The 12,546-nt window shown below is 51.2% G+C and overlaps 1 protein-coding gene across 1 annotated transcript in view; it reads left to right on the forward strand.

Moving 5' to 3' along the window:
* Window positions 1–12,546, forward strand: part of PADI2 (peptidyl arginine deiminase 2) — a 43,030-nt gene that overhangs the window by 23,412 nt on the left and 7,072 nt on the right. Inside the window, exons 8-14 of the mRNA XM_039842094.1 lie at window positions 3,621–3,799; window positions 5,201–5,304; window positions 6,070–6,181; window positions 6,706–6,813; window positions 9,129–9,280; window positions 11,089–11,233; window positions 11,977–12,070. Of these exons, the coding sequence (XP_039698028.1) occupies window positions 3,621–3,799; window positions 5,201–5,304; window positions 6,070–6,181; window positions 6,706–6,813; window positions 9,129–9,280; window positions 11,089–11,233; window positions 11,977–12,070 (894 nt within the window). The remainder of the gene's footprint in view (window positions 1–3,620; window positions 3,800–5,200; window positions 5,305–6,069; window positions 6,182–6,705; window positions 6,814–9,128; window positions 9,281–11,088; window positions 11,234–11,976; window positions 12,071–12,546) is intronic.

A 12,546-nucleotide genomic window follows, 5' to 3' on the forward strand; every position in this document is an offset into this window, starting at 1 on the left:
TGTGACATGTGACTTGTAGCTAATAGTGACGCCTGGATGTTATCCAGAGAGTTCTTTTTATTCATGGGAGTGGATTGAGGTCTGGCCCTGGAATCACATCCCTCCCTGTCACTTGCCATCTGAGATGGGTTCTGAGCAGACAAGAAAAAGAGAAACCGCCACTGCAGGTGCTTTGAGACACTGGTCACCAGTCTGTCTTGTCTGGGCTGCCACCCTGCATGGGAGGGAGGGGGCGTTACTGATGCTGCAATGATCCCAGAATAGTCAGTTTCCCACAAAATGTAGCATTCTGGATGGATACTCTTTGTCACACTAAAGAGCAGGAAGAAAAGTAATCAATCTGTGGCATAGTTTCTTTTTCTTCCTTTTCTTCTGTGCAAACATTTGGGACTTTGTCAAAATCTCAGTATACCTGTGGATGTGAATGTGTTAGGTTACACAAATATCATGGGTTACATATGTGTGTCCACCAAGGGTAGGGGGCTGGGCTAGAGGCCAAGGGACCCCGAGAGGAAGCTCTGGAGCCCAGGAAGTGCGAATCCTGGATCTAGGCAAGTCTCCTCACAAGCCCATGCCTTGGGCTCCTCATCTGTGATGTGACGTGGGGATAATGAGAGACCTGACATTCCCGCTGGTGATAGGGATTAAAGAGGAACGTGTGTCAGGCCCTCGGCACAGTCACCAGCCCATGGAATGCTCTCTATAGATGACACATGTTGCTTTTATTGGGATTTTTATTGTGATCATTCATTATAATCATTGAAGTGGACAGAAGTCTTCAGCACTGTTAGGAAGACCCAGGTGTCTGTGCTCCAGCCTCAGCTGCTGCCCCAGGATCCCAAAGTTGGGTCCTGACCTCTTCCTGCAAGGATATAAGGACTAGCTTGTCCCAAGTGGCCCAGGACTTTCTTGATTTTAGCACTGAAAATCCCTCATCCCAGGAACCCCCTCAGTCTTGGGCAAACCAGGGCTGTTGGTCACACAACTGTATCGCGGCATCTTCTTGGAAGGTGGAATGGCTCCAATGCCATCAGAAGGGTTATGCCAAATCGTACCACGTTCCAGATGGAGCTGGTGCCTGGGGCTGCGGAGAGGTCAGGGTGGCCGGCCAGCCTGGCCCCAGGCACGTGGGCCGCTCAATAGAGGGGCATTGTTGGTTCCCGCAGGGAAAGCCAGCCATGCCCGGGTGGGCCTACACCCATCTGGGCATGGAGGATGGGGGAGGCAGGCTCCCCAGGACAGTGGCTAGATTGTTCCCACCAAGGAACAGATCTGCCTGGAGCTGGCCCAAGCCATCAGAAAGAAAGACACGTAAACTACAAGCCACAGGAGAGGGAAAACTGTATGCAGATGGGCAAGATCATGTCCTTCCACCTGATCCAGCTGCCCTGGCCAGACCCCTGCCCTCCCCCAGGCCCTGGCGGAGCCCCCAGCCACCCAGAGCCTCTGGAGAAGCTTTGGAGCTTTCTGCAAACACAAGTTGGCTTCTAGGCCTGAGATCTCTGCTCCAAGTGTCAGTTCAAGTACAGCCTGAGAGTATAGGCATGGGAGGGCCTGAGTACCTGGGGGAGAATTTCTTAAGCATACAGAACCATGTAGAACTACTCCGTGATTGGAACACAGGGCTCATGCTATCATTTCTGAGTGAGAAGGACTTCACCATCTGTGGCAGGCTGTGCTGAGTGCCTTGGAATATCCAATGCCTGAGTTTGTATGCCTCATTTCTTGGGCCCACCCAAGGGAAGGTGACGTGAGGTATTATTTCTTTGCCTTCTGTTCATAAGCCAGTCAATGAAAAGGCCATGAGTTTTGCAGTAAGGAGTATGCCCTCATAGTAGTAACACCAACAGGTCCCAGCTGTGTTACTGATGGCTTCCCATGGTTGCCAAGTTTACCAAAGTTACCGATGCTATGTCATTTTATCTTGCGATGACCCTGTGGCATAGGTATTGTTATCCCCCATTTAACAGATGAGTAAGCTGAGGCTCGGGGAGGTTAAGTGGATTCCCTGAGGTTTCACAGCTTGTAAACACAGTGGTATTTAAGCCCAAGTCTCTCTGACTCTGGGAGCCATAACCATTGAGATGACCAGCCCTCAGTAAGTTAGGTGACTAAGGTCCATTGAACACATGGTCTTACATGAGGACCCATCTGAGCCTGGTCTTGGGTGGTTCCTCCATTCATTTTGCAAGTTTTGATCATGCACCTTCTTCATGCCAGGACCATTCTGGTTACATGTTCTAACTCTTGGGGGACTGGTTATTAACCACTACCATTGTTGACAACAGTGCTAAGCTGAGCCTGATTCTGCCCTTCTAGCTCTGCAGGGCATAAAGAAACTCCTGGAACTACATAGGGTCCTACCTCCATGCCTTTGCCAATGCAAGTATCTCCTCTCCTCACTGCACCCCACCTCTGCCACCCCGAAAGCCATCTCTGAGGCTGCCCCTCTGCTCAGATGCTTCTCATCCTGCCTCCTTCCCCTGCCTCCCCACCCCAGTAACCCCACGGGATCGCTCACCCCGTAGCTCTGTTATGACGTTTCCTACCTCCACGCTATCTTATCATCAGCTGAGTGCTGCTCTTAGGCAGAGGTGCTGTGTCTTAACCGCCTCTGTCTCCCCCAAAGTCCTTGCCCATGCAGCTCACAGAGTAGGAATTCAATGTGTGTGCTCTGAATTTGCCTGAAAATTCTTCAGGGAGTGATGTGGACATTTACGAAACGCCACCATTGGCCGGATCGGCACTGGGCCCAGCTGGGCCTGTCTCTGCCCCCACACAGGTGACAGCCTCTCGGGGCCAACAACTAAACTCTGAGATCAGACCCATTTAGAAAGGCTGTGATGGGGAAGGACGGGGGCTGCAGAAGCTCCAAACAGAGCCCCTGGCTTGGTCTCTGGAGGATCTGGGCACATTTCCCAGAAGCAACGCAAATCGAGACCTGAAAGGAGAGAGACAACTATTTCAAGCAGAAGGAACAGCACTGGGAAGAGCTGGGAGGTTTCAGAGGGGCAGGTGCTCTGCAGAAACCCGCCTTTCCTCCCAGCCATGAAAATGGACAGCTGGAGACCCACACGTGGGTCCTTATGCCAGCACGGCTCCCATTATATGGAGGAGAATATTTGGTACAAATAGGCACCGTGGTGTTTAATTTATGTAAAGGGGAAGGGAGTTTGGAGTTCAGAATTAGACATGAATTTGAGTCCCAGCTCAGCCACTTACTGGCTGTGTGACCGCGAACAAGCCAGTTTCTCCTTTCTGAGACTCGGTTTCCTCATCTGTAAAGTAGGAATAATAATATCTTTCCTAGACACCATTAGCTGCTCAATCATTCTCTGTCATCATTTCATGTGTGCCGTTCCTGGGAGAGTTAGCTCATTTTATAGACAAGGAAACCAGAAGCCAGAGAGGTCATCTGGTTCGGTACCACACGGCCAGCACACAGCAGTGCTGGGACAGTGACCAGGCCATGGCCCTTCTGGTGGCATTTTCTGCTTGTGCTTTTCTCTCTTCATCTAGAAGACCAGTTATTCTGCTATTTTGTCCCCCAACAGTGACCCCACCCCCCTGACCTCTTCCTGGTGGGGGCAGGAGCCTGACATTGGTCCTTCTCCCATCAGACCCGTTCTTCGGCCAACGTTATATCCACATCCTGGGCCGACAGAAGCTGTACCACGTGGTCAAGTACACGGGCGGCTCCGCAGAGCTGCTGTTCTTCGTGGAAGGCCTCCGGTTCCCCGACGAGGGCTTCTCAGGCCTGGTCTCCATCCACGTCAGCCTGCTGGAGTATATGGCCAAGGTGAGGTCTCCCGCTCCATGAGGGGCTGCCCTTGGATGCCAAATGGGGTTCCTTCTAGAGGGTCCCTCCCAGAAGCCCCCATGACGCTCCACTCCTCTCAAAGCACCAAATGGGCTTAGAGACCTAGAAGCCCCCACCACCCACATTCAGGTGAAGCTGTGTCCACCTCAGATCGATGAGAACAGGCTCTGGAGTCAGACTGCCCGGGTTCAAGCTCATGAGACACTCTGAGAGTGAATAGACACCCTGTGCCTTAGTTTCCCCATCTGCAAAACAGAAACGACAAAGCTCCAGCTTCCTGGGGTGGTCGTGAGCATCTAAACTGGTAAGAACTTATTCACAAAGCACTCTGAAGTCCGTGAGAAAGGAGAGCAGCAGAAAAGGCACAGCTAACAGCGTGCGGTAGGAAGGAGGCTTCTGCTCCCGCTGCGCCTGGGGCAGCCTGGCCATCAGGTCAGGGGCAGCCTGGCCATCAGACTGGCCCCTCCATAGGCACCCACAGAGGCTTGAAAGGGAGACCCGGGCAAGAAAGGCCAGCCCTGCCTACAGTCCCACCCCCATCCTCCCCGCCAAGGGCAGGAGCCAGTTTCCTATCGCTAAGCAGTCCCCAACCTTTTTGGCACCAGGGACCAGTGCTATGAGAATCTAGTGCCTGGTGATCTGAGGTGGAGCCGAGGCGGTGATGCTGGCGCTGGGGAGCGACAGCAGATACAGAGGAAGCTTCACTCACTCGCCCACCGCTCACCTCCTGCTGTGCAGCCTGGTTTCTAACAGGCCACACGCTGGTACCTGTCCATGGCCCAGGGGTTGGGGACCCTTGCTATAGCTTTTCAAAGTCAGTCGTGCAAAGGAACCCTGGAATCATATCTCATTTTCCCTCAAGTTCCAGGCATACTGCCTGAACCCTTCTGGAAAGAACAATCTAGACATAGCAAAATTTCCCCAAACAACTTTAAGGAAAGAAAAGGGCAAGGTGCCCAGAGCAAAAACAGAAAAGGCCCAGGGCTGGCTCAGCCATCATGTGGGCTGATTTCAGGAAGAGAACTTCGATGGGGCAAAGTCAGAAAGGGTCACGAGTGTGGGCTCAGCAGCCAGCCCACCTGGGTTTCAATCCGGGCTCTCCCACTTACTAACCACGTGACCTCCCACGGTTACGTAAGAGTTCTGTGATTCAGAGGTCTGTGACTCAGTTTCCCCATCTTAAAACAAGGAATATAACGTATCTACTCGCTGGGGTAACGCAGAAATGAATTGGTGCATATAAAAACACCACAGGACCTGGCACACAGTAAGTGCTCAATAAATGTACTGTTGTTATCAGCTTCACCCATTTTGGAAGGCAGGAGTAAAAAGCACTCTGACGAGACTTTTTGATCCCCTTCCGTTCTCTCCCATGCCCAGGACATTCCCTTGACACCCATCTTTACGGACACTGTGATGTTCCGGATTGCCCCATGGATCATGACTCCCAACATCCTGCCTCCCGTGTCAGTGTACGTGTGCTGGTAAGCAGGGGCCACAGCACAGAGTGGGGCAGTGTGGCAGAGCGGCTGACGCTGGGGCTTTAGGGGCAGACAGACCTGAGTTCAGATCCCGGCTCTGTCACTTACTAGATGTGTGACTTTGAGCAACTCATTTGGCCTCTCTGGGCCTCCATTTCTCTGAAATGCTGACGTCACAGAGTCACTGTGAAGATGAACTGAGACAAAGCAGGCAAAGTATTTGTCCAAGGTCCTGGCATAGAGTTTGTGTGCTGTAAAAATAATAGTTACCATTTCTTTTCTTATTCCTGGCCCATACCATGGAGTTGGGAACTTCCTATGCAATGGATATTAATCTCGTTCATTCAGCAAGTTTTTATCGAACGCCTGTTATGTGCTAGCCAGCCACAGCAAGATGAGAAGCAGGGAAAAGAAGTGCCTGCGGGTGGATGCTGGTCACACCGAAAGGACCCCTGAAGTCCTGGCCCATCCCCTGTCTCCATGCCAGGCTTAACTCCTCTCTAGAAATATGGGGAGTCAGAGATGTAAGCCTTCGGGGCAGTGGGGGTGAGAGTTCCCCTCTTTGTTTTATTTATTCACCACATGAGTGAGTGAGTTTGCTTGGCCCTTGACTCCAGCAGACTTTTCAAAGATGCCTGTGAACGCAGATGTAGGCTCATCTGCCCAGCGCAGCCCAGAGGTGCCAGCTACTATTGTCACCTCAGTGGGTTGGCCCTCGTCCCTCCTCACCCTTCCTCCTGGCCTCCCTCTCTTCCCTCAACTTCCCAGCATGAAGGACAATTACCTGTTCCTGAAAGAGGTGAAGAACCTGGTCGAGAAAACCAACTGCGAACTGAAAGTCTGCTTCCAGTACATAAACCGAGGCGACCGCTGGATCCAGGTGAGAAATCCCAGCCTGGGAAGGACATGGTCCAGGCAAGAAGAGTCACTTAAAGTCCATACCCTGGCACCCAGCAGCTCCGTGTGTGAGAATTCTGCTGTCAGCTCCCACGTGCACATGGGCACAGAGACATCAATGTATAAGGCAGTTCACAGCAGCGTTGCTTCGTTTGGTAGCAAAAGACTGTGAAACAACCTAAATGTCCATCTGCAGGTGGCTGGGTCAGCACATGATGGGACGGCCTTGCTGTGGAGTACTATACAACAGCGAAGAAGAAGCTGATCTATAAATACAGAATGCCCTTCAAGTTAAGGAGTTACACACAAGATGCTGCCGATTACGTTTTTTAAAATGGGGTCGATAGGAGTACAGACATGCTTGGGATGTGCGGAGACTATCTGTGGAAGGATAAATAGAAACCACAGCCATCGCTTGCTGTGGAGGAGGAGCATTGTGGGAGGCTGGCCGGTACTCACTGGCAGCCCTCTGGGCTCATCTGATGGCTCTTCTTCATGCCCCTGCAGGATGAAATCGAGTTTGGCTACATCGAGGCCCCCCACAAAGGCTTCCCCGTGGTGCTGGACTCCCCCCGAGATGGAAACCTGAAGGAATTTCCAGTGAAGCAGCTCCTGGTGAGATGCTGAGGGCCCCCTTCGGTGGGTGAGGGAGAGGGACGCAATCCTGGGGACCCTACTAGGACAAAGAGGTCAGGAAACCTTGGGCACCCTTGACAAATTACTCTGTGGCCCAGGACCTCTGTCTTCTCACCTGCGAAATGGGTCGGTTGGGATAGTGATCTCTTAGGTTTTTCCTGCTCCGATAACTGATGCTTTTCCAAAACATGGAGAGTTTTCTCATGGGAACTATGGGAGACAGAGGCAGGGCAGGGACCCTGACTCCTGCCACTGCCCCACCTCTAACTTGCAGCAAAATAGGTTTCAAAGAGGAAAATTATAGTTAAGCAATCATCAAAATTATGATTCCAACTTTAAAGCTCATTAAAGCCGTGCTTTTCGGCATATGTGTTTTTTTAAAGCAATCTGACCACCCGCTCTCAATGCTAGAGGCCATTTCCACTCCTTTTATGCCCTCCACAGGACGTCAGGGCTATTCAGAGGTGACCCCTTGCCAGGTCCACACTCGCTTCTTGAGAACACTCACTAACCAAGTCCCCTCATCACAGGGAGATGGTGGAGCCCATGGTGTGAGCACAAAGCTCTGGAATGTCAGGCGGACTTGGCCTTGAGTCCTAGTCCCACCCCTTAGCATCAGTGTGACCTTGGGCAAGCAACCCAACCTCCACAAGCCTCAGCTTGCTCACCTATAAAATGGAGGTAGAAACAGAATCATCTCACAAGGTCATTGTGAAGATCAAAGGTGTTCCGTTCCCTAAGGCATCCGTTCTATGCCTGCTATATTGACCGCTATTAGCTGTTGTTATGATTATCACTGCACAGCCCTGGACACTATCCTTAGTGAAGACTGACCACTTCCTCCAGCACTAGAAGGGGTAAAGTCACCAGCAGCGGCTGCCACAGACATGAGCACCAAGACCTCCCAGATCCTGCTCTCGCTCTTCCCGGGTCACCATCTGCCTTCAGTATCCCAGGCTGGCCTGCTTCCAAGGCCCTGGGCGGCACTGTTCCTGGAGGCCCGTGCCAAGCCTGGCTTTGTGCTGCGTGCCTGCCCGCCTGCGTGATGCCGTAAAGCCTCAGCTGCCCCGGCCTCCTGCAGATTGCACCTTGCCATCTGGGGCTTCCAGGCGAGGAAGTGATAAGCTGCAGCCATCTACCTCATTTGCCACAGCTGTCCCTGGAGCCTCTCCGCTGGGCGAGGATAAGCCACACTTCTTCCCACTCCATGTTTTTTTTTTTTAACAAGGATTTTTGTCAGCCAAGATTAGTCCCAACCCCACTGCAAGTCCCCAAGAAAGGCCCCTACTTTTGTTACCGAAAAATCATAAAAGGAACCTTAAAATTCAGGGGGTCACAAGGGTTATATGAACTGGGGATCACAGGTTAGGCCAACTCCAATCTGTTGGAGCTTTGTGCTAAGGATTCTGAGGCTACGTCTGGGCTCAGTGAACAAATGTGGTTGGTTGGGAATAGGTTGGAATATCATATATGTTACATATCTATCATTTCTGCATGTATCGGTCAGCTTTCACTAGGCAAGGACGCAGTAACAAACAACCCCCAAATCTCAAGGCTTGACAAGAGTGAAGGTCCATTTCTTGCTTATACTCATGGTGACTGCTGGTTGGTTGTCTGCGACTCTGTTTCCTCATGCTTCCTCTTTCGAGAGCTCAGGCTGCAGGAACAGTCCCAGTCTGGGAAGTACCATTCTCGCACAAGGGGAGGAGAAAGACAGCTGGCATATACTGTGAATCTTATGGCTTCTGCTCTGAACTGGCATGAGTGAATTCTGCTCACATTTCATTGGCCAAAGCAAGTCACATGACTAAGTTTGATATTAGGCAGGGAGGAAAATTCCTTCTCCAGGGAGATACTGGAAGTCACACAGCAATAGCAAAATCCTCTTACTGGGAAGGGAGTAGCAAGTCTCTGGGAACAATAGTACTCTCTGCCTCAGGTCACTTAATCCCACACTTCTTCGACAGATGGGGAAACTGAGAGTCAGAGATATGAAGAGATGAGTGGTTACATCCATAGCACAAACTGAGGACTAGTCCTGAACTCACCAATGGGTCTCTATGTTTGGGAGATAGTTAGAGGCCTATGCAGAGGCTCAGATGCACACACACACAGACACACACTCATACCCACATTCACACCAACGTGCTCACACACTCAGCCTCTCCATGCCAGGCCCTGCCCACAGTGCCAGACCACAGATAATCTAAGAGTGGTCATCAAAATGTGGGCAGGTTGGGGCTAAAGACTCCTGGCTGCAGGAGACTAATGACATGTGTGTGCCCCCTACCTAGGGTCCAGATTTTGGCTACGTGAACCGGGAGCCCCTCTTTGAGCCTGTCACCAGCCTTGATTCCTTTGGGAACCTGGAGGTCAGTCCCCCAGTGACTGTGAATGGCAAGACATACCCCCTGGGCCGGATCCTCATCGGGAGCAGCTTTCCTCTGTAAGAGAAGCCAGCGTGGGTCTGGGGGCAGTGGGCGTGAGGCGGTTACTGTGTCTCTTTGGGAGTTGTATTGGTTGCTCATATACAGAGCGACTGGCTTAGAGAATTAACCCCTCCCACTACACTCAGATAAGACACAGACACTCGTGAAAAGAAAACCAAGTTAGCCTTTACATCTTAGTATAAATTAGGATCGACTATAAAACTAAATAACTCTCTTCCCAAAATAAGAGGGTATATAATGACATTATAAACCAGGTAGGGAAGGGATGAAAGAGTCCAGAGAGAGAATACTGAAAGAGGATGAGTAGGAGCTTACCAACAAATCCCCAGGGTGCCCACACACAAAAGAGGCATAAGAAGACATAGCCCTGTTACAAAGCATGAGTCCTTGGCTTCATGGCCTGTTTACAACATCATAATTCTGTCCCCAGATGACCTGTCAAGGAAAAGGCAGATTCTTCCTCAATCAGGGCTGGGGAGAGAGTATTGTGGTCCTCACTTCACAAAAGGGCTTCCAGAAGCCTGCACAAATGGGAGCAACCAGGACTTGGGCACCAAGTCCCTCTGAGCCACATGGAATGCTTGACCTTCTTAGTGGGGACCACTGACACTGTCGGTGACCATTGCCCACCCTTTCCCTCCTTCTCCTTTCATTCAGCAGCCGCCCGTCCATTCAGCAGGTATTCCCCAAGCACCACCCAAGTGCCAAGCCCTGTGCCAGGCATGGGGTTCCAAACATGAAGCCCAGCCCCCAACTTCGAGGGGATGGTGATGATCACAGACATGAAACAGGGGGACATACAGTGACAGAAAGCATGGTAGAGAGCCGGGGGAATCAAAGGAGGGGTCGCTAGCCCCTGTGGGGAACTCAGGGAGGACTTCTAGAGACAAATATGAATTGAGTGGCTTCTCTGTGCCAGGCATTGTTCGTGGCTCTGGGGATACGGCACTGAGCAAAGCAGATGAAATCTCAGCTCTCAGGTGGTTTTCAATCAGGGTGGGGGGAGTAGAGAAAATAAACATGAAAGCAAGAACATAAATAAGATACTTCTGGGTGCCAATAAGTGGAATGAAGATAAAATAGGATTACATGACAAAGAATGGTGGGGCGGGGTTACCTTAACTTGTGGTTTTGAGAAAGTGACTTTGGAATTGGATGATGAGAAGGAGGAAGTCAGCAGATTGAAAGGAAAGAGCATTCCTAATAGAACAGTAAGAGCAAAGCCTCGAAGTGGTAATAGGCTTAGCAGGTGGCTAGAACAAACAGAGCAAGAAGGAAGAAAGAGAGATGAGGCAGGAATGCCAGGTGAGGTCAGATCACAGAGGAATTTGCTGTTTACTGTAAAGACCTTGGATTATATTCTAAGAGTAATAGGGAGACCGAAGACCTCAGAGGACCTGAAAGTCACAAAAGCCTTCCTGGAGGAGGTGTTACTTGAATTGATTAAAAATGAAGTTGAGTAGAAGTTAATAAAGCAAAGAGGCGCATGGGCTAGGGCAGATCTTAGAACCATGCCTATGCCCTAGTCCCCTCCACACAGAAGAAGGCCCCCTGAACACAGAAGCCCCTCACACCCACTGGCACCCTTGGGGGCTGAAGGCTGGGTGGGCTCCATGCCTTTCACACAGGCCTTGGCAGCAGCTAACATCTCCCTCTCTCCACTTGGGCTCAGATGCCTTCCTGTGATTTCTTTGCTGGTGCTGCCCTGGGTTCAGGCTGGATTCCAGAGGCTGCAGGCCCTCTGGTGAGACAGGCACAGTGGGCGACCTTCTGAAAAGCTGCCTCCTCCTCGACCCTGCCCCAGGTCCGGCGGTCGAAGGATGACCAAAGTGGTGCAAGACTTCCTGCAGGCCCAGCAGGTGCAGGCACCTGTGGAGCTCTACTCGGACTGGCTGACCGTGGGCCATGTGGACGAGTTCATGACCTTCATCCCCATCCCGGGCACTGAGGTGAGCTGGCTCCTGAGGCTGGAGCGAATAGGATAGTGGAGTGAATAGGATATTACTGTTAGTTCCTGTCCGCAGAGGGTGCGATCTGGAGGAAGTGGACTGCACAAAGGAAGGAGGAAGCAGGCTAGAGCTGGTGTGTGTGCTATCGCTGTGGCACATAAATTTTTAACCCAACATATTCAAAATATTAGCGTTTCAACAGGGAACTGATATAAAAATTATTGAGAGATTTTACATTCTGTTCTTCATGCTTTTACATTCTTTTTTCATAAGTCTTTAAAATCTGGTATGTATTTTACTCTTAACAGCACATCTCAGTTCAGACTGGCCACAATTCAAGTATCTAATAATCACACAGGGTTGGCAGCTACTGTGTTGGCCGTAACGCTCTATGGAGCATGGGGTAAGGACCTCTGGAGAGAGGTTCTTTCGTTTTCTGAAGTGAAAGGAATGGCGGCATCTTTATACCCTGGAAATACCAATACCGGCCTCTCAGCAACTTGGAGAAGCTCCTGCCCTCTGTCCAAGGCTACCTTTGACTCGATGGCATTGCTGAGGTAGAGGCATGTCTCTTACAGGAAGGGTGAGAAACAGTCCTCTGAAACTCTGCCAGGCAGCCTTTGCCGCTTGCTGCAGGGAGGCTCGATACGATATGCAGACCGGGCTCTGGGTCCCAGGGGTCCCTCGTGCTCTGTGGCCATGTCCCCTATGCTGACACTGTCTCTCTGGATGGTCTCTTGCAGCAATTCCGGATGCTCATGGCCAGCACCTCAGCCTGCTACAAGCTCTTCCGAGAGAAGCAGAAGGAAGGCCATGGGGAGGCCATCATGTTCAAAGGTGAGTGCACACAGGGCCCTGGCAGGGAGCGGGGAGCTGAACCCCCAGAGAGACCCTCAGGAGGACGGGGCAGATGAGCGCTTTGTCCCTGAGCACTCAGCTCTACCTCCCTGGGCGTCTGGTCTGCCTCAGGGCTGTCACCATGGTGGGAAGCAGCCCGAGCCTCTTGTGACCCTTGCTGTGGCCAGCTGGACCATGGAGATGCCCCCTGCTCCTTATGATCATCAAGAGGGCCATGTGTTTCTTCAGGACCTAGTGTATACTTTAAATGGCACCAGACCTAGAGGAGAAGCAAATAGTTCAAAACTGACATACAATCTGCATAAAGGAGCTTGTGTTTTAGAAAGGGAGAGAGAGAAATATACATAATGCAGTTTAGGGACAGGAAGAAAAGTGGGAGTCAACAGACATGACAGCCAGACACCGTTACTGTCAGTCCTAGAATGAGAAATTACCTGCGTAATTGAGACAGTCAC

This window comes from Pteropus medius, unplaced genomic scaffold (assembly GCF_902729225.1).
Source record: "Pteropus medius unplaced genomic scaffold, Ma_sr-lr_union100, whole genome shotgun sequence".
NCBI classification, from domain to species: Eukaryota; Metazoa; Chordata; class Mammalia; order Chiroptera; family Pteropodidae; genus Pteropus; species Pteropus medius.